Raw genomic sequence first — 23,996 nt, forward strand, 5'->3', positions numbered from 1 at the left:
AAGGAGTCTCAATGTACGAGTAATTTAATGCAACACTGAGATTGAGATTTCACATTCACAAAAGTCAGGGAATGCAGAGTCAGCAAATACCTAGAGAGATACATGTATACATACATACAAGTATATAGATACCCATATTTTCATATCCTGTTTATTGTATATGTTTTATTAAGGATTTAATGCATTATATGCAATATATAGAAACTGCTTGTGTGCATACCTGTATGCATAGCACCACGCACAGCATGTATGTATGTATGTTCATGGCAAAAAAAAGCTTTCAAAGTGATGCAAAGTGATTAAAACACCAAACCTTTATTTGACATAAAATAGCACAATCAAAATCATAACAGTGCAGCCCTTCTCAACACAAAATTTACTCTGCTTTTTTCTTTTGTGTATGCGCGCATGCATGCTTAGCTGGTGCCCCAAAACCCCGCACTGCAAATATCAAATAGCCATCATGATCCATGTCTCCAGGTCAGTCCCTTTCCCCTGTCCATGGAAGAGAGAAACCACAGTTCAGTCACGAGCTTCATCCTCCTGGGGTTCACCACGGACCCGAAGCTGCAGCTTCTCTTGTTCATGGTGTTCACCTTAGCCTACATCACCACCCTTGTGGGCAACATCACCCTCATCACGGTGATACGGCGTAGCTCATGGCTCCATACCCCAATGTACTTCTTCATTGGGAACTTGTCCTTCCTGGGCCTCTGGTATTCCTCCGTCTATACCCCCAAGATCCTGCTGAACTGCGTCTCCGAGGACAAAAGCATCTCCTTCGCTGGGTGTGCTGCTCAGTTCTTTGTCTCTGGTGGCTTGGCCTACACTGAGTGCTATCTGCTGGCAGCAATGGCCTACTACCGGTACGTGGCTGTCTCCAACCCACTGCTCTACTCTGCTGCCATGTCCAAGAAGCTGTGCATGGGGCTGGTGGCTGCCTCCTACCTCAGCGGCTTTGCCAACTCCACCCTCATTACCAGCCGCACGTTTGCCCTCAGCTTTTGCGATACCAACGTCATCGATGACTTCTTCTGCCACCTGCCCCCCCGGTGAAGCTCTCCTGCGATGTGACAGACAGCTACCAGGCACTCCTGTATGTCATCCTGACCTTCAATGTAATCCTCCCCTCCACGCTCATCCTCGCATCCTATGCCTCCATCCTGGCTGCCGTCCTGAAGACATGCTCGGCCGAGGGGAAGCACAAAGCCTTCTCCACCTGTGCTGCCCACCTCACCACTGTCAACCTATACTATGGCTCCATCCTCTTTATTTATGCCTCAACTTCAGAGGGACAAGGTGGTTTCTGTGTTTTACACGGTGATGATCCCCATGCTGAACCCCTTCATCTACAGCCTGAGGAACCAGGAGGTGAAGGGGGCACTGAAGAGACTGGTGAAGAGACAGACAGCTTCTTAACAGAAGAAAAACAGGGATTACGTCCCCAAAGATGCATACAGCAAGAAGTGTACCAATCTTTTCTTGTTTGTGTTTTCATTTGTTGCTTTTCACAATAGGTGCAGGAGGATGCAAGGGAGGAGCATAAACTCTTCTGATCCTGACGTGCTTCCTAATGGACAGGACATGCCACTGTGCAGACCTGCTCCCCTTCCCACCTCTCCCCGTATATAATTTATATCTGTACTATAAAATGGGACCTTAGCAGTGGCTGGTCTCATTGTTGTACATCATCTTCACCCTATGCTTTAGCTGGATTAAATATTCCTTACTTACACCCAAACCCGTAGCTCAGGGGGAGCTCCATGCGTCATGAAGTAACATGCCTCTACTCCTGAGCCGTCCCAGTTATTTCTTCACAATGCTGTTTTTGCACCACATAAACATACTTTTCATAGTCCTAGACTATTTTCCCAGTGAAACGTTCACACCAGTGTGGATAGAGTGGGTCAGATTGGAAGAACCAATGTCAAGAAGAACAGAGGCATCTGGGATTGAGTTCAGTTCCATGAATGTAGATTTTAAACACCCTGGAGATACCCCCGGGTCTCCCCCTGAGCTTTCAGATGTCGCTCCAGAATGGCCCAACTCTTCTGAAGGTTGCGTGGCATACATGTCAAGTGCATGCCAATGTCTTTGGCACCTCAGGACAGAGCAAATGGCACCAGATTTCTACATGAGGGCAATGAAACCCAGACCTGGCCTGGGGAATTTCACTGCATCTTGCTCCTTTCCTGCAACTTAAGCAAAAGTTTCCAGCACCACTTGTAGGAAAACATGCAAAAAGGGTGAAGCAGTTTCTTAGTTATTAAAGTATCTTTTTTTCCTTTATAAAGTTTTAGCCCAACTGAGAGGAAAAAAAACCAAAACCCAATAAAGCTCTTTTTATTATTATTATCAAGAGTGTTGGGGGGAGGGATTAGGTGGTCTGAAGTAGATTAATCTCCTTCAAATTTAGATAAATAAAAATTGAGTGATTAAGTCAGAGTTCCTTGTCTCCATTTGTGATCAATAAAGCTGTGTTTCTATTTTTGTAGTTTTTGTTCAGACAGTGCAGTTTAAAGAGTTTAAGTTTGAAGATCTCCAAGCTTTCTCCTCTCACTGTATTTTCATTCACATCGCAGGCTGGGGTCAGGCCACATGAGCTGGGTTACTTTTGGATGAAAACAAACTGAAAATGGGCTTGAGGGGGACACCTAATGCAGTTTGACCTCCAGTAGGTGTTCAGATACCCAGAGCAGAATAAATTTAATCCAGAGAAAACTATTCTGAAATGCATATACCATAGACAGCTGGTCCATGGTACCAGTGCTTTTAGACCTGTTCCTGTTCCACCACATCCGTTCTAACGATCTGTCCTAGGATGTGATAAAACATCTTCTTATTCCTACATATTTTAAAGGGGACCTGGCTGACTATCTCATAATTAGACAACAAATTTTTTAGATGTGGAGAGCCAGGTGAACCCATTCCCATGCTTACTGTCCAGTCCCAGATTCATAATGGTAGGAAAATCACGTTTATGAAAACCAGTCAGACATGGAGGGTGTATGTAGTGTACTTCAACTTGCCTCACAGTTTAAGAATTAATCTGTCCCAAGGAAATTAATGACAAGAAATTCAAGGCGTGAGGTGTTCTAGAGGAGGTGCAAAGATGAAGAGAAATGCAACAACCTTCCCCGGCTCCCTCTGATAGGGGGTCAAAAGCAGGGGGGGACAAATCACCCCATTAGTGAGAACCAAGGGAACCATGTTATCTGCACATGTCATGAAGACAAGGGTGTCTCTTTATTGAGAGTGTATGACCAAGCTTGTCCCAGCACAGAAAGCCCTCCAGCAGGCCCTCCAGCAAGCCTGAGGTCCCGGCTCTCGCCAGACAGGTGGTTACAGCTATTTCCATCACAAGTGATGCTGCTCCCCTTCCCAGAGGAAGAAGTGGCCCTTGGGGACCAACCACCCTTCCAGGAGTCATCAGCTTAACAAGACCTTCTGGGGTTTACCAAGAAAGTTTCCTAATCACCATGAAAGCTTCTCAGAGGGCTTGTAGTCAACTTATCTCATTCTTCTTAACAAGCCATGAGAGACTAATCAGCAGGGGCTAACAAGAAAGAAACTTTCTTCCTTGTTAACAACAAAGTGCACTTCTACAGCTGCCTTGCTTGTCAGACCTAGTCCAGGCCCCAAAAGCTGATGAGTTGGAGAGTCAGTGTGATGATATGTGACTGTATTAAGGACAGCTGTGGGGGCCTGGATGGATGGAGAGCAATGCTCCTCAAGGTTTCTCTGATTAAAGTACCTGCCCCTCATCCCTGAGGTTAAATTCCCACCTGCAGACTGAGGCCCTTCTTCCTTGGTGGGATGATGCAGCGACCCAGCAGCACCCTGAGCTTCTTGCTGAGGAGGTATGGTGCTTGGTGGGAGCACTGGTTGTAGTGGGAATTTTCTCCATGCCAGTCTTGGGTCTGCTCAGGATCACTTCTAAATGTTTCTACCCCATATTTGTTCCTGGTCAGCACTCTTTTCTCTCCTATTGGTCTATGGGGTTAGCTACAGTATAGTTGCTAAAGTTTTTTGTCATTCCCCTGTATCTCATGATTTATTTTAGAGGGAAAAATCACACAATTGCTCAAAACTAAGCAAAAACAGTTAATATAACCAAAATAAGATCAAAATGCCAGGATAGTGAGCAGGTACCTGACTGCGTAATTTTACCATTACTCACAGGAGATGCCAGATGACAGCTCTCTGGTCCTTGAGCAAGTTGCAGGCACTGGTGAAGTTTCTCAAATAAATTTGAAAATACAGCTACTGTTGAGCTAAAGTAAGTTGCAGAAAAGGCCTGACAAGTCTTGTTGCAGTGAATTGTTGTTATGAATCCCAGTGTCTATTTCTAATACTGGGAGCACTAAGTTACCTGACTCTTGTGTTCACCAGAAATGTGTCTATTATTTGATATGAAGAGAGCTTTGGTCGTCATAGTCACGCTGAAAGCAATAGGTGTTATTTGTTGTCGTTGCTCGAGACAACAGTGGTAATGCATTCGCAAACTACAAAAGGTCAGAGGGTTTAAATTATTGAAATTAAAATAATATTAGGCTGTAAACACAAATAAAGGTAGCTAACGCATCCCTGAGAGAGGTCAGTGAATGGGCTAATCCAAGAGGAGTTAATGACCCAGTATTTAGGAACAAGGCAGAGGTTTCCCAATACATTTGTCCCCAGCAGCTCACAGGAGAGCACTGCTTTTTTTATGCCATAGCTGTACAGAAATGGAAAGTACAAACATTTCTGAGAAGACCTCTCAATTCCTCTGACGCACCAGGGAAAACTACTTTTCAGATTAACGTTTCCTCTTCATCACTCTCCCCAGAGCATTCTTCACCTCCTTGTTCCTCACGCTGTAGATGAGGGGGTTCAGCATGGGGGTCACCACCGCATAGAACACAGAGGCCACTTTGTCGAGGTCATGGGAGTGCCTGGAGCTGGGTCGTGAGTACATGGATGCAGCGGATCCATAGAAGAGGGTCACGATGGTCAGGTGGGACACACACGTGGAGAAGGCTTTGAGTTTCCCCATGGCCGAGCGCATTCTCAAGATGGTGGCCAGGATGTAGGTGTAGGAGATGAGGATGGTCAGGTTGGTGACAAAGAGGTTGAAGCCAACCACAACGAACATCAGAATCTCATTGACAGTGTGGTCCGTGCAAGAGATGGTGTAAAGCAGGGGGCCCTCGCAATAAAAGTGGTTGATGATGTTGGGACCACAGAAGGAGAGCCGAAGTGCAAACCCTGTGTGGATAGTGGCACTCACAATCCCAGTAAGGTACGAGCCAACTACCAGCAGAGTTTGTGCTCTGCTGGACATGGAGATGACATAGAGCAGTGGGCTGCAGATGGCCACGTAGCGGTCATACGCCATCACAGCCAAGAGGTAGCACTCGGTGGGGGCAAAGACCGCATAGAAATAAAATTGTGTGAGGCACGAGGAGTAAGAAATGACCTTCCTTTCTGCTAGGAGATGCGAGAGCAGTCTGGGGGTGATTGAGGAGGAATAGCAGATGTCTAGGAAGGACAGGCTGCTCAGGAAGAAGTACATGGGGGTGTGAAGCTGGGCATCCAGTCTGATTAACACGAGCACCCCCAGATTCCCCAGCAGAGTGATCACGTAGATCACCAAGAAGACCATGAAGAGGACAGCCTGGACATCCCCCTGCTCTGAGAACCCTGAGAGAACAAATTCAGCACTGGGTGTGTGATTTCCTTTGGCCATCATCATAACACAGTTGCTGTAGGGAAGCAGAGATGCAGAGAAAAACGGAGTCAGCATATTCCTGTTTTCCCCACAAACAGAGGTTAAAGATGCATTTATTTTTATCGGGAAATAGAAATTTCAGAGGCAGGAACTGATGAACAACATATTCAGTCTTTGTCTCAAAATACATTTTAAAGTAAACAAAGTGCATGTCTGAACTTATTTCTAATTGTTTTATTCTGGTCTAGTCACTACTAATTTGGTTTGATAAAGTCACTTCACAAATCAGAAGTCTTATTCTACCTCCGGAAGAAGTTAAGAAGTTCTTTACCCATCAGAGCCAAAGAGGTAACCACAGCAATTGATTCTGACATTAAAAATTGGTCTGTATTTAAAAAAACAAACAAACAAAAAAACCCCCACCAAACCAACAACCAAAACCCCCTTGTTTCAGAAGATTGAAAGAGAGAAAGCATTGGTGAGAGATCAAGACATTTTTTAAATAATTTCCTTTAGGAGAGTCAGAACAAGTTAAAATGAAACTCTAATTTCTTCCCTTCCTTCCTATGAAACTCTGAAATTAAGTTTGAAACAGGACAGTTAGTGTAAGTATTAACCCCCTTTAAATATGGTGATACCTATATCATTCTTGTGATGCCACTGAATTGAGAAAGACAGTGGAAGGAATTTTAAAAGGTTGGTACCGGTGGAAACCCCAACAATGCTACAGTGCTGTTACGAACTGGGGCAACTAAGATGCTGATAGTGTAGCTTGAGGGGGGCAGGGAAGATAAAATTAAGCTCATGTCTTCTTAAAACAGGAGTTAAGAATAGTCACAGAAGTTGCTCACTGAGGGTTTTTGAACTGTTAAACAAGATACCAAATTATACCATTGGAAAGGACCCTTCCTCATGAGGAAAGTTCAGTACATGTGCCTTGCTCGACTTATACGTGAGCCTCCCTTAAATCTGGATTTAGTCAAACAGATTTTTATATTTCACTCCAGCATTAAGTCAGTAGCAGAAACTTTCACACCCCTCTAAAACAATTTGAAGTTTGCCAAATAAACCAGGTAGTGCTTCTATGCCGTGATCTTTGTATTATAGCAAACAGTTGACCGTGCGCCATCAGTCCTCTTATCTGCCCCACGTAAAAGGTCTGAGATAAACCAGACCTCAAGGACAGCAAGGGGCTTTTGCCAGCATGATAACATGCCTCAGACCACCAACGCTTTGTAGAGTCACTTCATCAGCTTGTCCAAGCTGCTGCCATCTCCGGCCACTAGACAATACTTATGAATCACAGTAATCATGATTAAAATGATCAGCTGAGATTGAGGGGCTGCTGACCTCTGGCAGTGCCAATGTATCTCAAGTGGCTTTACTCATAGCCTCATCTAGTGGCTGCCTTAAATTTGGAAAAGCAACTTATAAATGCCTGGGTTTTGCATGAGATATCCTGACCTTAGGTGACTATTTGGTGTGAAAACAGACTCCTGCCTACAGCCCTCCCCTTGCAGCAGATCAACACTTTGTAGCATTATTTACGCTAAAACTCACCTGTCTGGTCACATCTTGGGGCCCTTTTTGGTTTATCGGAGACTTATTATCTCCTAGACCAATATTTTATGGGACAAATAAGCCCCGATTTCTCCCAGTGTTGGTGTTGAAAGCAAGAATGATTTGCCAGGCATGAAGGGCATCAATACTTGACCAAGAAAAGCCAGTGTTTATAGGCTTCTTTCACTGAAAGACCAAGGAGTTTGCTGCTGCCTTCCCCTTGGTGTCATGCAGGAAATTTCTCTTGGGAATTGATGACTTTGGAAATTGATGACTCCTCCTTAAGGAGGAGACATGAATAAACACAATTAGCAAGTTAAATGTAAGCTTGAGTATTTTTTCCACTTCTTTATACATATATATAAAGAATTTTATATATATATATATATATAAAATTTATCTCTTGGAATATGTAATTTACCTCTTGGCATCACAGAGAATTAAAAAGAATTGGTGTAAGAAATAGAGATTCAAGGATTAGGAGATAGCTCAGTATTTGGAGAAGTATTGTAGATGCTATTGGAGAGAAAGGGAAAACTATTCAGAAACTCTTCTGCTGCAATTTGTTTTAACATTATCTGGGATATTCTGTTGTTTAAAAACCCAGAGTTAGATCCAGGCATCTGAGAGAGTCACAGCCAAGTTTATGGAGAAAAGTTTTTCTTTTATTGCTCTTAAAAGAACAAAACAGTACTAGTATCTGTAGTCAGATCTTCTAGGGAATTATTTTCTATCCGTTCATGGAAAATATAAATCTTTCTTCAGGAAGTTAATATCTGGTATTAGCGACCTTTCTATCAAAACAAGAGCATACCTCTGACACTATCTTCATCCATTTTACTCTTGTGTTCTTTCCAGAAAGTGTTCTGTGGATGCTGAGCATTCATGCTCAGCTGAATTATAAATTATTGATTAAAGGCTAGTTTCACCTTCTCACTTTTGAGTGGGGTGTTTGAAGGACTCCAGAACATCAGCATGGTGAGCTGGAACTTTCCCCTTAGGCTTAAATTGACTCGTCAGACTATGCCCTGAGCGTGACACATCCATATTTGCCATTTAGCTCTATCAGCCTTTGTTGCCAAGCAGCAAGTGGAGAAAACCATGCACATTTTCCAGAAAAATTCACCTCACACTGATGTAGATGTTTAAAATAGATCAGGTGAATCAAAGCCCCAAAAGGCATAGTTGTGTCCATAAGGGGAACCTATGGTGACTAATTCAGATGTGAAAGCCTACAGTTAGATAGGATGACTCCTGGACCAGGGTGACTCAACCCCTGAAACCTGGAAGCAGAAATTATGAATAAGCTGCAGCTGAGTTGGAAAATAAACTTTGCCTAGATGGAGAGACACAAGGAAGAGAGGAGACGGTGGGGGAGTTTTGGACAACACTGAGAGTCTCAGAGCTGTTGAACTTGGGCGCATTTGAATACAACATATGCCCAGAAGCACGAAGGCTTTCTGTATTGTCAACACCAGATGACATCCTGGGAAAAGCCAAGACTGCTCCGACAATGTCTTGAAAGACTGTTCCTGGACCAAGATGAGTGACTGCTTGTCACAGGGGATAAAATTCCGCCTTGCTCCTAGGCAAAGGAGCATGTCAGCGTGGTGGCTCCAGGCTGGTAGCTTTCCACGGTGGAGACCCATCCAGGAAAGCAAGATGCCCAGCACAGGCACTCTGCATGCAATATATATGAAGCACAGGGATGTGCTATCCCCCCATAAAGACTATCCTCAGGCAAATCAGAAAAAATAATAAATCAAGTTTATTGTACTAAATCAAAACCTTAGGCAGCTACTTAGAAAATTTGAAAACAAAATTATGAAAGACATTGTCCCTCTCCAACATGTAGTCTATTTAGCTTGTCCCCTTCTGCTCTGAGCCAACTCTTTCAGGCTACAGGATTTAATATCGTTATAACATTGAATAATCCTCTTTGGTAAGAAGTATCAACTGTGCATGTTCTACAGCTGCTTATAAATTAATTTACTCCAAAATTTTCACTGACAATGTAAGTGGTTTTCGGATTGTCCATCTTTCCTGCATTCTTTCTTTCTTTCAGCCATTGTAATTACAGGTAATTTATTTTTCAAGGGACCCCAACATGGAATTAATTCATAATTCAAACTCCACAGTGTTCAGCACGAGGTAGAGCATGTACATCTCACCAGATGTGCAGAAATGTACAGTGCCCTTCTTCTGTCAGGTGTCAGCCTTATTTCTTCTGCTGATTCCACTGTGGCAGATGGTACCTGCTTCGGTTTGGTTAGAGCGGGACGTGTGGGAATACCTGCAGGAAAGGAGCTTGTTCGTAGCTCTTCTGAGAGTGCTCCTCACCTCCTTGTTCCTCAGGCTGTAGATGAAAGGGTTGAGCATGGGGGTCACCATGGTGTAGAAGATGGAGGCCGTTTTCCCTCGATCTTCTGCGTGTCTGGAAAAGGGATGGAAATAAAAGCAAGCCGCAGAGCCGTAGAAGAGGGCAACAGCCAGGAGGTGGGAGGTGCAGGTGGAGAAGGCTTTGTGCCTGCCCTCCGCGGAGCGGATGCTCCAGATGCTGAGCAGGATGCAGGCGTAGGAGACAACAATGGCCAAGACTGAGGCTGTTATGATGAAGCCGATGCACGCGGCCATCACCATCTCGTTGAGCCAGGTGTCAGAGCATGAGAGTTGCAGGAGCAGTGGGATTTCACAGTAGAAATGATTGACGAGGTTTGGGCCACAGAAAGAGAGTCGGAGGAGAGCGCTGGTGTGCACAAGGGCGTTCAGGTTCCCAGCAGCGTAGGCGCCCACCACCAGCTGGACACAGACCCTGTGGGACATGGCAGCCAAGTAGTGCAGAGGCTCACGGATGGCCATGTAGCGATCGTATGCCATGACGGCCAGAAGCATGGCTTCTGTGGTGCCAAATACTGCAAAGAAGAAAAACTGTGTGATGCAGCCATTAAAAGAAATTGTATTTCTTTCTGCAAGGAGGCCCGACAGGAGCTTTGGCGTGATGGATGAAGAATAGCAGATGTCCAGGAAAGAGAGGTGGCCGAGGAAGTAGTACATGGGCACATGAAGCTGAGAGTTGGTCCTGATGAGGATGATCATCCCCAGGTTCCCCACCAGCGTGGTGATGTAGATGAGTAAAAAAATCACAAAGAGCAGCTCCTGCAGATCGGTGAAGCCCAAGAGGACAAACTCGGTCACATTTGAATGGTTTCCCCCAGGCATTCTCCTGGCACCAGGACAGAGCAGACAAAGAAACACAGGGAAAAGGTTAAATGCTTTCTCCCAGCTCACAGGAATAGGTAGTGCCTGAGGCTAACACAGGATTCGGTGTTTCCTGGATGAATGCACCCACTTATTTGGAGAAAAAAATATGTTATCCTCAGTGGGCAGGTTGAAGATCCAAGATAATATATTGAAAAATACTATATTGACAAAATAATAGCCAATAGTTCATATATGGAAAAAAATCTTAAAGCTTCAGTCTTAAAGGTCTGGCTGGCCCGTTATGGAAAGAATCAGTCTTGCAAAAGATCTCGCAAATGATGTCTTCTCACGAACATCCAAATTCTTTCCAATATGTGGGCATGCTTGGGAGGATTTCTTTCCCTTTGCTGGGGGGATGTTCTTATTTAGAGACAAGTAAATACAATAATATCGTGCCTTAATTTGTCACATTAGTTAGTGTTGCATTAAATAGATAACAGACCACGCTGGAGTGATTTTCTGACTCTGTAGTGATATGTTTGGGTCAATTAAAATGAGACCAGCATATCTGATTGCAATTTCATGTAGGTTTAGCTTCAAGGGAAAACCACCTCCTTCTAATCTGAATTATACTTCCATGTCATCTTCCTTATGCCTTTTGGGTCTGCTAATATCAGGAATTTTTATCCCAAATTTGAGTTAGGAATTAAGATTCAGACCTACTGGAGTATGCATTTTTTCCTTCAGGAAGGACCTTAATAATGTCAGTATTTCTTCATGGGGCTGTTCCTGCTTCTTCAGGGGATGGACACACACTTGTCAAGGAAGCCCTTCCCCATCCAGCAAAAATTGCCTCAAAACCTCTTAGAATTTCACCCTCTCTCTGGTCAATGGCATCTAGAGTCATTGTCAGAAAGATACTCACTGGTCCTTGAGGTGAAAGAAAAACACAAGCTCCACTGGTCTTTCCAAAACCAGGAAGGTTTCCCTATCACGTCCTCTAACATGGCTGGAAGATTTAAGTTTTACCTCATGCCCACAGGACAAATTACCAAAGGGTCTCTGGGGCACCTGAAAACGGAGTGCATCTTCCCCGAAGAGCCTGGGATAAACACTGAGATTTCTCTCTGAGGTTTTAGGGATGGGATCCCCAAAGCACATCAGACATTATGCCTGCAGAGCCTGAGCAATTCGACTTGTGTACACAACATTGTAATGAGGAGTGGGACACAAGGCAATGCATTTTTGCTGAAGACTTGGATTTGAAAGATTTTCTTTCTTCTCCAGGAACATGGGAGAAAAAAGAAAATGCTAACTCTAAGTAATGGATTAATTTAAGGAAATTATTGCTTTATATTTGTAATGATTGGTTAGATTAATTTGCTTTTGTACTAGATATTTCCACAGAGCAGATGTGGAAACATTAAAGAAAAAGTGGATTGAAATGCAGACATCAATTCACCATTGTGTTGTCATTTTCTTTTTCCAAGATAACTTGTCACTTTCCATTTACGCTTGAATATGTTTTTACACCATTGCTTCCCAGGAGGTAGAGTCTCAGAGCAGGTCCTATAAGCAGCATTTGCATGGATGCAGCTCTCTGAAAGCCTGGTTCCAAGGGTAGGATGCATCACCCATGCATGTGTCCGGACAGTGAACTCGGGTAGCTCTCCTAGACATTTGCAGTTAGGGGCCTGAATTTCAATCAGTATTTTTTTTTTCTTCTTTTTTTTTTCCTGCTACCCATCTACTAGTCACACACCTGGTGTTCAGTATCACTATAGTTTTACCTGGTATATTTTTTCTTCCTCTGTTCTTATTCATGGTTAAAAAAAAAAAAAAGATGACTGCTTCTCCTGTTATCCATTAGAGATTACCTTAAAATATGTGTATGGCCTGTTTGAGAAATGAGTATTACTATTTCTTCCCTTCTCACTTCCCTCTTTCCATCAGCCTTGCTGTCCATTTCCTGGCACCAGCGAGATGACTGTTTCTTCAGGATGATTCCTCTTCTCCCACCGCCCTTCTTGAAGCAGCTTTTACTTCCCCATTCCTCAGGCTGCAGGTCAGAGGTTCATTGCAGAAAGTCCCTTGACCCGCTGCCAATGCTCTTTTCCAAGTGCTGGTGGGCGTCTTTGCTGCAAGGACATCTCGATGGCTCATCTTCAACGTGGTGGCCACCACAACTTCCATGTCCTTCTCTGCCAAGCTGCTCTCCAGTCTGTCCTGGGGTGATTCCTCCCCACGGCCAGGACTCAGCATTTCCCCTTGTTGAAGTTTGTGTGGTTCCCATCTGCCCATTTTGGACAAAAAAGCTCCCTTTGAAAAGCCATTTTGCATTGTGTGCTTCAAAATTAAAATATCCCCAGGATGGACGTTCGGTGCTTGTGAAAGCAGGAAAGGAAACAGTGTGACTTGTTCCTTGTAGAAAAGAGCAGTTGATTGCAGACAGGGTTATGCTAAATTGCTTTAACACCTTTAAGTGGGTTCAGGAGATGCAATTGCAGTCATCTGCATGCATGTTGGGCAGGGGGAAGGAGGCAACTGCTGTTTCCCATTGCTAACATCTCACATGGCTAATATCTCACACATTGGATGGCCATCTCCTTGTCCTTATTAATTTCCTTCTTTGCCATGGGTGGCATTTATGTAACTGAGTCTAGACATCTCAAACACATACATGACATCTAACAACATCCAACCAGCCGCTCTCAATACCGCTGCTAGTTTGTATAGTGTAAAACATCATCCGTTCCATCTCAGACATCCACGTCATCGCACACAGAAGCATCCCTTTCTCTGGGGTGTCTGCCTTAGATGCACATGCTGACACTGCAGGTGTCTAAAGCCAGCTGAGATTAGTCCTGCACCATCTGTCTCTCTGTCCTTGCTCAGCCCAACCTTCCCCTTTTCATTTTCCCTCTTTCTCAAGAAATATAGAAAATGCAAATTTCTCTTTCTTGGGTTCAAAATGCCTTTCTGAGCCATGTATGGTGGTGAAGGCAGACACACAGGAGGGTTTTCTGCTCCAGGGCAGTAAATGTGTCTAAAATGAGTCATTATACCTCCCATTTCTCTTTTGAAAACAAGACATACCTTGGCCATCGATTTTAAAGGGAGTAAGGCCAAACCGAGACTCTCCCTTTCATTTCTGTACTAAGGGAACCTGAAGGTAGCTTGGTTTCCAGGTAGCCTGGAGAGAAAAGGGTTGTGCTCCAGGTTCCTGGTTCTTCCCATATATCTGGATGGCACGTGATGGAGAGGAGTCACCACCCCAGTGCAGGATTTACACAGGATTTTGAAGAAGTCTTCAACTTCTTTTTAATCAAAGAAAAAAAATACATTTCGCAGTTTCTGTGCCTTTTTTACCCACCAGCTAGAGGAGACATCCAGAGTGGGATTCATTTCACCCTCTTTTAGATTCAGCTTATATTAAGACCCAAACCTGAGTGTCTGTCGTTACCTATTTGTGAGCTAAGTCTCATTATAGCTAACGCGACTCTGGCCAGTACAATCAGCAGAGTTGATCGATCGCTTCAGCTGACAAAATGTTGGTGTCTGCCTTGCAGTGAGCCACACCAGACCCCACTGGTGGACTTGACCAAATCTTCCTTGGTCATAAAGGGGGCCCACGTACCCAGTCCACGTGTAGAGGTGACATGGTGTTTATTTAAAGTTAAGGAGATAAGTCCTTCCCCTAAAGACATCTGAGGTGATTCCCAACTCTAATCACTAAGTATCTAAACAAGGGGAGGTGGCTTCTACTCCTGCAATAGCAGTATTTGCTCAGCTCTCTGTCTGAAACAGATTTAACTAGAATTAAGGCAGCTCCACCCAAAAGCGCAAGCCTAGCTGGGTCCAGCTAAACTCTGAGGTGCGGCATGTGCTTTCTGAGGGAGAGCCAAAAGACAATTTCAGACACAAGACCGCAAACACTGGGGGTTAAACCATGACATAACTATGGTGTTAAAACACTGTTTTGATTGCCTTATTTCTGCTTTCTTAAGTAAAATGAACTCCAGCTGGAAACTCATTTGCATCTAGAGTCCTGCAGCTTTTAATGTGACAGAGAGACAAGGTAAAACACCTTTCTGGAGATGTGGCTGTAGCAGCTCCAGCCCTTTCAGAGGAGAGGAGCTCCAAAGCAATTGGCGGCTAATCAGCATGAATGCAAAATGAGATGCAAGACGCCAGCCACCTCATCGCCCGTTCACCATGACCCGCCAGGAAAGGGGGTTGCAACGCTGGATGCTCCTTCTCCCCTCTGCAGCTCTCCTCTGGAGCCACGCGGGGTGTTTCCCACCACTCACGGTCAGATGCTGACCCCACAGAAGTCGGCGAGGGCCGTTAGACACAGCTGACCGCTGGTTTCCCCAAACCAGCAAGACCTGCTTGCACAACGAGCAAACCGCTTTCGGTTTTGAGCGTGGCAGCTCTGGCAGGAAGCCACAACAAGCAGAGCAATAGTGCTGCAGCCACAGACTCATATTTTTAAGACACTAAGGTTTTGTGTTCCCATTTAAACACCAGATGACGGTGAAGGCAAGACCAGCTGGACACAAAGTCATTGAATAGTGTTGCATTTTACATATTGCCCAATAACGGCCGTAAGTCACTGCAGCAAGAAGAGATGCTCTGGGACTGTAAATAAAACATTAAAAATAATCTTGAATCTTTTATTTAAAGAAAAAGGTGGCAATCTTCCGTGCACCTAAATTAAACAACATTCTGAGGGTGACAGTCACAGAGGAGCAGAAGTGTGGGACAACGGCAGGAGTTATACGCAGAGGTCCCAGTTCAGTCGGTCCTGCTGAACACATCTGGAGATGTGTGAAATGATGAAGAGAGGGGAACCTTGCTCGCTATGGCTGTGTCCAGGGTCTCATCGTCATGAAACCGGTAGTCTGCATGTAATGTGAAATAAATACGGCTAAGTGCAGTTTTGAAACCCATTTCAGGGACAAAGAAAAGATACATGAAGGAATTAATAACGTCATATTCTTTTTGACTTGATGCCAGCAGCAAGTGCTCCATGTGCTTCATATTGCAGATGAGGGTAAATCTAGGACTTCCTATTGTGAATTTGCAACATGGGAAATTCCAGTTAGAAAAAAAAAGGGAGGAAAAAACCCACTCTAAGTGCAGTCAAACACCGAAAAAGGGGTCAGGGATGATGTCAAACCTCTGCCCTTGGTGGTCCCCAGGGCTCAGAGGGACAACGGGGTCTGAGTTGGCCCTGGTTGGGGTGGTTGGCCGTACCGGAGACCTCCCGGGGTCCCTGCTGTGGCGGGGGGCCAGCACAGCCCCTCCTGGGCAGGGCGGCCCCGACGGCAGCACAGCTGATAAGAAAGGACGGGAGCGCAAACAGCCTGGGAGGACGTTTGCCCTAGGCTGACCGTGCTAGCCAGGCAGCCAACCATCGGCTGGATTAAATAATAACCAGGGAATTATCAGGAAGCTTTGGGAACAAAGAAGGATTCAGCTGATTGACCCTGGGTGCCTGTTAGTTGTGAGTCATTAATAAATCAGTGAACCACTTTGATCCTAACTTGATTTAATCCAACTGTGCAGCTTCTCCCTCCAACCCAAGTTATTACATGTCTCTAGGATAGCACTAAGTAGGCTAAGCCAACACTCCAGATCTTGCCGTAGTCCTGACAGAGGCTGCAGTCTGTAGGGACTGAGGTAATACACAAATTGAAGTATTTTTTTCTTTTTTCATGTATGCAACGTTTGTGCACCACACGGCAGCTCTCTCTGCAGGAAGGCAGCAGGAGAGACATCAGGGCAGGCAACGGCATCGGTCCAGGGTGCCATGGGCTGCAAAATATGGGGTCTGACAGAGAAGGCTGCTGAGTAACACCACAGCTCCTATGATCTGTTCTGGTCAGGGTACCAGGGAGATCATGGCTTTTATTGCTGTCAACAGGGAGACGGAAAGCAACGGTGTAGAGCAGTGGATGGGGGTTCCTTGGTAGTATCTGCCCTGAGGGGGATTAATTACTACTGCATCTTAAAATGCTTTCAAGGAGGGATTCATTACTACCACATCTTAAAATGCTTTCAAAGTGCCTTCATTCACAATAGAGGTCACCCAAATACCGTATTTAACTTAAATTTTTAGTTGTCTAAAGTTAAATGACATGTATGGTGCTGTTAATCATTTAATGACATTTGAGTATGAAAAAGAAAAAAAATTTCCTGTGTAGCATACTAGTTATTTGCTGTCATATCTATTTTTCTTGCTAAAGGTGTTGGCATCCTGAGGCTAGTTATTATGGCCCTTAAGGATTTTTAAAAAGCTGCCTGGAAATGGAATTTTTTTAGTGGAATAGTAGAATTCACCCCTGTTTATTCTGATTTGCTAAGCAAAAGGGAGAGCAACACATGACACAGCTCGCAATTTGAGTCCAAACAATTACAGAAATTTTTGCCATATTCTTCTGGTTTAATTTGGCCTGATACATAGGACTCAATAAATGGTAGAGAGCAAAATTTTAAATGAGGACTGGTGCATGCTTGTAGTTCTCTACCTGTGTCTTCATTAGGTTAAATTAACTACTAAATATAATTATCAACATTTGGAGAACTGAGTGAAATTATTGGTATCCTAAACCAGCTGAAGATATTGAATCAGCCACTGCAGCTGCTAAGTCAAAGTGCAGAAGACCCAAAAAATTTTATCAATCTGAGATAATTAATCAAAAACGGAGAATATCACCCACATCTCCATTCTATCTGGCCATAAACTTACAATATTCAAGATCATTTTATTTTTGTGAGTCTCCTCAAAGCCTCCTTCACCTCCTTATTCCTCAGGCTGTAGATCAAGGGGTTCAGCATGGGAGTCACCACAGTGTAGAACACGACAGCCCATTCATCTTCTTCTCTTGAGCTGTCTGAGCTGGGCTTTAAGTACATAAAAAGCGATGCCCCGTAGAAGATGCTCACAGTGGTGAGGTGGGAGGTGCAGGTGGAGAAGGCTTTGCATTTGCCCTCAGCTGAACTGATGCTCAGGATGGCAGAGATGATGGCCACATAGGAGACCAGGACAACCAGGCTGCTGGACACACCGAATAAAGATGCTGAAGTTCTTAGGATAATGTGGCTGAGGGTGGTGTCGGAGGTTGAGAGTGATATCAGAGCAGAAATGTCACAGAAGAACAGGTCGATGATGCTGGAGCCACAGAAGGATAAACTGGACATGCCGATAGTCTGTCCCATGCCATTTGTCAACCCCACAAGATATGACCCAATCACCAGCTGGAAACAGTGTTTTGGGGACATGACAAGGGGATACACCAGGGGATGGCAAACGGCCACGTAACGGTCATACGCCATCACAGCCAGCAGGAAGCATTCGGTGATCCCCAAAAGATCAAAAATGAACACCTGAGCCACGCACCCAGCATAAGTAATGCCCTTTTTCTCTGATATGAAGTCAACCAACATCTTGGGGGTGATGACGGTGGAAGAACAGAGGTCTACAAAAGCCAGGTTACCCAAGAAATAATACATGGGGGAGTGGAGCTGAGGGCTGCCCCTGATTAACAAGATCATCCCCAGGTTCCCCAGGATGGTGACAAGATAGGTGAACAGAAACATCAGAAAGAGGGTGACCTGAGTCACTGGGTCCTCTGTGAACCCCGTTAAGCTGAACTCGGTCGCTTGGGTGCAATTGCTTTCTCCCATTAGCTGGACATCTGCTTTCTGTGTGAACTCCTTGCTGGAGGTTTCTTCTACAATGGGCAGGTATCTCCCAGGCGGAAAACCCTCTCTCCAGTGGAATCTGCTCAGAGACAATCATACAAGATCTAAAGGAAGAGTTTAGGCACAGATCAATTAGAAACAGTTTGCCAAAAGTCATATCACAGTGTGAGTAAAACAAATGGGGTGCTGCAAAAGCAAAGGTTTGCTCCAGCTGCAAAATCCCACGGCACAGCGTGGTGCGTGGTCCTCCGGCTCACCTCTGGATGTTCAGCAACGACCGACATGAAAAGCTGTAGGGAGATTACACACCAGAGTAGCTTTGCCTTGGTGCTGCGTTTCGTCCCCTTTGTTAGCGTTCAGCCTGGGACTCTGAGGTCATCCAGCTAAATAAGAAACACAGAGAAACACAGTGCTTTTCCAGTGCAGAGTTGATTATTCATCATCTCGTCGTCACTTGCCAACCACCTGCTTCCTCCCTCTTTGCTGGCACTTATTCCTAACTGTGAAACCTTACACAGAGGTTTATATTGGTTACCCCTCCTTCCCGATACGCTCTTTCAGCTATAAAAACTTTTCTTAGGTATTTAGCCTGTTTCTAGAATGTTCAAATGGAAATGGGCAACCCCCAAAGCTGAGCAATCTCTCCTTGAATATATTTTGGGGAAAAAAACCATCTTTTGGACCTGCCTCATCTCAGCAACAGTAAGTTCCCTAAATGTTCTTTACATGAAAGCTTCTGGTCCTCATCCCAGAGCCCTTTGTGGTCAGTGGGGAGAGGAAGCCTCCTGAGCATGCTCTCCAACAGGGTGATCTCCAGACCCCCCCTTCTCAGCAGTTGTGTGGTGAGGACACAGGACAGCCAGCTCCCTGGGTTTGGTGGAAAGCCCAGAGTATCATGAAGAACTGAAGCCCAGGACCCTGCAGGTAGGGCATGAGATGAAGATAGGAGCTGTTTCTTTTTTGCAGAAGAAAACTACGGGAGATGGGTGGCTTGGCACTCACTGTCCTTGCTCGTGAGTCTGGTACTGGAGCTCCAGCTTGGGCTGAAAGACAACGACCCTCGCTTACATCTCAGCACTATCTCTGCTTCCTCCTGATGCTCTTGGAGATGGATGTGAAGACGCGCGTGCCTGAAGCTCTGCAGGGGAGCTCGGAAATAAACCACTGTCAGCAAACACCCTTACTATTTCACATAATATGGGCACTTGGGGACTGTGAATCTCTTTGAGCCCCAGGAGAGTGACAAAGCCCAAAGCAGGTCATTATCTTTTCTCTGTGTTTCTTAGTTTGGAGAAGAAGTGTACCCAGAGGAGATGACCTCAGTTGGAGTGAGCAACAGGGTTTTGGGCTCCCTTCAGAGCAAACCACGGAACAACACCCCACCTTTCACATCAACTTTTTGAGCATTTCAGAGACAGTTACAGCTCCACAAGTGCTGTGTTTGACATTATCATGCCAGGGAGCTGCAGGGGACCTTGTGAATGGGGTGTAGTCCCACAGGAGCTGAGCTAGGGCTGGTAACAGGGTCCATCAGCAGTCCCAGGCACCATGGACAACGAACCACCCTTCTTCCCATCTTACATTCCTTGTTTCCAAACCATAGCTCACAAGTTTGGCTGCAAGGAGCCAACAGAAGATCGTGGTGACCTTGCTAAAGCTGAGGCAAATGCTGTCCACTACTCTTCTTTTTGTCCATGCAGCCATCAGTCCTCTCATCACCCAAGGTGCTCAGGTTGGTAAGTCATGACTTGCCCTTGGTACATCCATGCTGGCTACTCATGGTCACCCTCCCAACCTTCCTCTGCTTGAAGAGGGCTTCCAGGGGGATTTGCTTCTTAATCCCGCTGGGACTGAGGCAGCCCGCAGTCCTTGTGCCCTCCGTCTTGGTGATGACATTTACCTTCTTCCACCCATCACACTGGAAACACACCAGCCTCAAGGGAAAAATGAGAGCCTGAGGGAGAGGTGCCCAGAACTGGAAGGAAGGTGATGGGAAGGATCAGCTGAGGAGCATGATAAAGGACTGAAAGGGGCAGCAAGAGGAGAAAAGGGCCCTTCTGAAGGGACGAAGGAAAGCTCTAGGGCTGGCCCTGTCTCTGGTGGCTCTGATGGGGCTTCCCAAGCCCAATGGGAGATGCGGGGTACCCCTTTCTACAGCCTTTTCACGCCCAGCAAGGGTGAGTGCCAAGGGCAGCAGAAACCGCTGATGGCTAAGGTCAGGTGTATTTTGCAGAATGAGAATTAGCTTAGACACAGAAAGCCCTGACCCACACCCTTTGCTGAGCACTATGTGGGGCAGCAGGCTGAAACCTCCCAGAGCCAAACACAAAAGGAAAGTAAATGTCACACAGACTCCCACCAGAGTTCAGCCAGATCCAGGCTCTCCCTCTGCTCTCGGTAAGGAAAAACCGTTCACAGTGCACCGCTGTGAGCAAACTCCCACAATCTGGGCAGCATTTGGCATTTAAAACCCTTCCGGGGCCACATCCTCACCTTTTCTTTTCTCTCCAGCAGAAAAATCAGCTACAGGAGCTGCAGAGCACGGTGCGATGCCACGGATGAGCCCTTGGCAGGTCAGGTCCTGCCTGGGGCTGAGCCCCCTCCATCCTCCTCCCTGCTGTCAGCATCGCCTCTCGCACCTCCTCATCTCCCCGCTCGATACCAGCCCTGCGGCCGCAGCCCGGCTGACAGCGGGAGATGGATGGGGCCGAGCCGGTGCCGCAGGGCACGGGACATGTGTGGGGATGTGATGGACACAGGGGGCTTGGGGAGATGGTTTCTCCCCGCTTTGCACCAGTCCTGGTCCCAAAATCCAGCGCTGCCGACGCAGCCACCTCGGCCACCCCACAGCGTACGGGGCCCAGAGGGTGTCCTCTCCATTACAATGGCCGCAGGATTTAAGCACCAACCCCAAAGCAGAAGTGAAGGCTGAGGCTCTATTGGGAGAAAACAGCTGGCTCTGGGCAAAGCAGGGAGGGATTTCAGCCTTTGCCCAGTGCCACCATCACCGGGGTACCGCCGGGGACAGAAAGCCATCAGCATCCCCTCGAGGATGTCCCCTGTTCCCTCCAGACCCATCCCCAGAGCCCCAGCATCCCTCATCCCACCCAAATACACTCTTGTGGTGTGCAATGAGATGGCATCTGTAGACTCATTGCAGTTTGCAGGGCAGTGGGGGGCTCTGGAGTAGCCCCTCTGCTTTCCCCCCCCCCATGCAGCCCCCCACCCCTGTGTCAGTCACCTCCCCACACACATCCCTTGCCCCCACAGCACTGGCTTGTCCCCATCCATCTCCCGCTGTCAGGCCGGTATCGAGCATCGCAATGGGAGGTGTGGGATGGAGGGGGCTCAGCCCCGGGGCAGGGCTGGGGGTCCCGGGTGCCACAGCAGAGACAGAACCAGCATTTGGGATGGGTGCAGAGCGGGGGGAGCGCTTTCCTCCCCGCCGCCAGAGCTGCAGAGTCTTTGCATGAGCAAAACGCTCATGTGTGGATGCCTCAACACCTCGCCGTGCTTTTTAATACAAGGTGTTGATGGCGGGCTGTCGGTCGAGCTGCTGGTGCATGGGCGGCTGCCGTGTGTTGAGAGGGGCTTTACCCAGGGGAGAGGGTCGGAGCAGCCCCCATCTCCCCCCGCTCAGATGTGTGACATGAAGGGGACAAGGAGACCCCCAAAAGAGCTGTCCCTCCCCAGCCCAGGGTACCCCGAGATCCAGCTGGGGACCAGCGGTGGTCCCAGCAGTCCCAGGACCACCGCTCACCTCCTGTCCATCATCATCGCGTCAAGGCACGAAGGCAGGTCGGGGAAGGGGGCCGTGCTCCAGCCCCCACGTCTCCACCCCCCGAGCTGGGGCATAAAACCCCCCGGCACGCTGCGGGGGTACAGTCCAGAGCTGGTGCTGTGCTGGGAGAGGCTTCGTTGAGGGTCCCCACTGCCGCTGTGCCGGGGGACGGAGCCACGGACACCTCCTGCCCACCCGCTGCACCCATGGCAGGTAAAACCCACCCGTGGCAACGCTCCCCTGTACCCAGCGGTGGGGTCCCGCCGTGGTTTTGGGGTGCGGTGGGTCACCCAGCCCCACCAGAGGGTGGGATTGCAATGGGGGGGGGGATAAAACCCCACTACGGTGGGGGGCTAGGAGTCCCCAGTCCTCCCACCCCCTGCACGGAGGGAGGATGCGATGGGGTGGCTGGTGGCACACAGGGTCTGCTCCTACATCTGGGGTGCAGGATCAGCCCCCCCCCCCCACACACACCCCCCTTCAACCCTCCGCAGCCTTCCTGGGGGGGCTGGGCGAGGGGTCCCCCTGCAGCACCGGCCTCGGGTGGGCAGGCGAGGGGCCGGGGACCAGCGGCAAGAACCGGCGCGTGTGCCACGCCGCGGCACGGCTGGAGATGGGCAGCCTCTGGGAAGAGTTCAACCGCCTGGGCACCGAGATGATCGTCACCAAGGCGGGCAGGTAGGGACCGCGGTGGGGCACGGGGGGGCTGCCAGGGTAGGGGACACCCCCTTCCCACCTCCCCATTCCCCACAGGAGGATGTTCCCCACCTTCCAGGTGAAGCTGTCGGGGCTGGACCCGCTGGCTGACTACGTCCTGCTCATGGACTTCATCCCGCTGGATGACAAGAGATACAGGTGAAGATGGAGCGATGGGGATGCTGGCAGAGGGGGGGCCGGATCCTGGCGGTGCTGAGCCCCCCCCCCGCCCCACAGGTACGCCTTCCACAGCTCCTCCTGGCTGGCGGCGGGACGAGCCGACCCGGCAGCCCCCGGCCGCGTCCACTTCCACCCCGACTCCCCGGCCAAGGGAGCCCAGTGGATGCGGCAGATCGTCTCCTTCGACAAGCTCAAGCTGACCAACAACCTCCTGGATGACAACGGCCACGTAAGGACCCCGGCCTCGGGGTGGGCGATGCTGGGGGGACATGACGCACCCCTGCGTGGGGGGGTCCTGCCTACCTCCCCCCTCTCTCCCTCCCCCCCCAGATCATCCTCAACTCCATGCACCGCTACCAGCCCCGCTTCCACGTGGTCTTCGTGGACCCGCGACGGGACAGCGAGCGCTTCGCCCACCAGAACTTCAAGTCCTTCAGCTTCCCCGAGACCCAGTTCATGGCTGTGACAGCTTACCAGAACCACCGGGTGAGCCCTGGGCTGGGGCGACAGCGGGGTGCCCCCCCCCACCTCCCCCAGGGACCCCCTGACCTCGCTCCCCTCCATAGATCACCCAGCTGAAGATCGCCAGCAACCCCTTCGCCAAGGGCTTTCGGGATGGCGACCCTGAACCATGGTAAGCCCCCCCCCCCCCCCGACACCACCCCGACACCATGATGAGGGTCTCTGCGCCATCTCCCCTGAGCCCCCCCATCTCTATTGCAGGTGCGGGGTGCCGGCAGGGTCCCTGCTGGGTGCAATGCCCCGTGCCCGGGCCACCGCGCTGCCCTCCCGCCCTGAGAAACGGGAGAAAGGTAGGGGGGCTGGGGGGGGACCTGACCCCCTGTTGCTGTCTCTCCCCCCTCCAGGGGCTCCCCGCAGCCGTGGGGCACCGGCCACCACCGCACCCCCACAACCGGCCCCGCTGCCGGCCCCCCCCGGCTTCCCCGAGCTGCCCCCACCCTCCTTCCAGCCCCTCACCTGCCCCCCCGGCGTCTACGTGGGGGCCAAGCCCCGTACCCTGCCCTACCCCCTGCCCACCTTCGCCCCGCTCAGCACCTACGGCACCGCCGCGGCCCCCACCTTCAGCTATGGGCAGCAGTGACGGTGCGGGGCACCCCACCACCACCCCCCCGGGACCCCTGACCCAGCCCGCAGCGG

At 48.3% G+C, this 23,996-nt stretch overlaps 5 protein-coding genes across 5 annotated transcripts; 2 read left to right on the forward strand and 3 right to left on the reverse strand.

Moving 5' to 3' along the window:
* Positions 1-501: 501 nt before the first annotated feature.
* Positions 502-1,600, forward strand: LOC104324584 (olfactory receptor 9G19-like). The gene is given in 3 exon segments (XM_009928849.2): positions 502-1,048; positions 1,051-1,279; positions 1,281-1,600. Coding segments are annotated over 3 exon segments (915 nt in total). The 3' UTR covers positions 1,420-1,600.
* Positions 1,601-4,798: 3,198 nt separating this feature from the next.
* LOC104324585 (olfactory receptor 5AR1) lies at positions 4,799-5,743 on the reverse strand. Its single transcript, XM_009928850.2, has one exon. It carries the CDS (start codon positions 5,732-5,734, stop codon positions 4,799-4,801), a length of 936 nt encoding a protein of 311 aa, XP_009927152.2. The 5' UTR covers positions 5,735-5,743.
* A 3,732-nt stretch (positions 5,744-9,475) lies between these two features.
* Positions 9,476-10,489, reverse strand: LOC104324595 (olfactory receptor 5J3). The gene has a single exon (XM_009928859.2). It carries the CDS (start codon positions 10,487-10,489, stop codon positions 9,476-9,478), a length of 1,014 nt encoding a protein of 337 aa, XP_009927161.1.
* A 6,747-nt stretch (positions 10,490-17,236) lies between these two features.
* On the reverse strand, positions 17,237-18,216 carry LOC104324586 (olfactory receptor 5G3). Its single transcript, XM_009928851.2, has one exon. The coding sequence runs from the start codon at positions 18,161-18,163 to the stop codon at positions 17,237-17,239; it is 927 nt and encodes a 308-aa protein (XP_009927153.1). The 5' UTR covers positions 18,164-18,216.
* Positions 18,217-20,315: 2,099 nt separating this feature from the next.
* TBX10 (T-box transcription factor 10) lies at positions 20,316-23,940 on the forward strand. Its single transcript, XM_069804049.1, has 8 exons — positions 20,316-20,396; positions 21,923-22,175; positions 22,457-22,640; positions 22,716-22,817; positions 22,896-23,067; positions 23,169-23,324; positions 23,405-23,472; positions 23,562-23,940. The coding sequence occupies exons 1-8, from the start codon at positions 20,316-20,318 to the stop codon at positions 23,938-23,940; spliced, it is 1,395 nt and encodes a 464-aa protein (XP_069660150.1).
* Positions 23,941-23,996: the final 56 nt, after the last annotated feature.

This window comes from Haliaeetus albicilla, chromosome 16, assembly GCF_947461875.1.
Source record: "Haliaeetus albicilla chromosome 16, bHalAlb1.1, whole genome shotgun sequence".
NCBI lineage: Eukaryota > Metazoa > Chordata > Aves > Accipitriformes > Accipitridae > Haliaeetus > Haliaeetus albicilla.

Coding starts and splice junctions, on each gene's coding strand:
- LOC104324586 (XM_009928851.2), bottom strand. CDS start 18,163: ATGGGAGAAAGCAATTGCACCCAAGCGACCGAGTTCAGCTTAACGGGG.
- LOC104324595 (XM_009928859.2), bottom strand. CDS start 10,489: ATGCCTGGGGGAAACCATTCAAATGTGACCGAGTTTGTCCTCTTGGGC.
- LOC104324585 (XM_009928850.2), bottom strand. CDS start 5,734: ATGATGATGGCCAAAGGAAATCACACACCCAGTGCTGAATTTGTTCTC.
- TBX10 (XM_069804049.1), top strand. CDS start 20,316: ATGCGGGGTACCCCTTTCTACAGCCTTTTCACGCCCAGCAAGGGTGAG. Junction 20,397..21,922: donor AGAAACCGCTGATGGCTAAG/GTCAGGTGTATT, acceptor TGGTCCCAGCAG/TCCCAGGACCACCGCTCACC. Junction 22,818..22,895: donor CTGGATGACAAGAGATACAG/GTGAAGATGGAG, acceptor CCCGCCCCACAG/GTACGCCTTCCACAGCTCCT.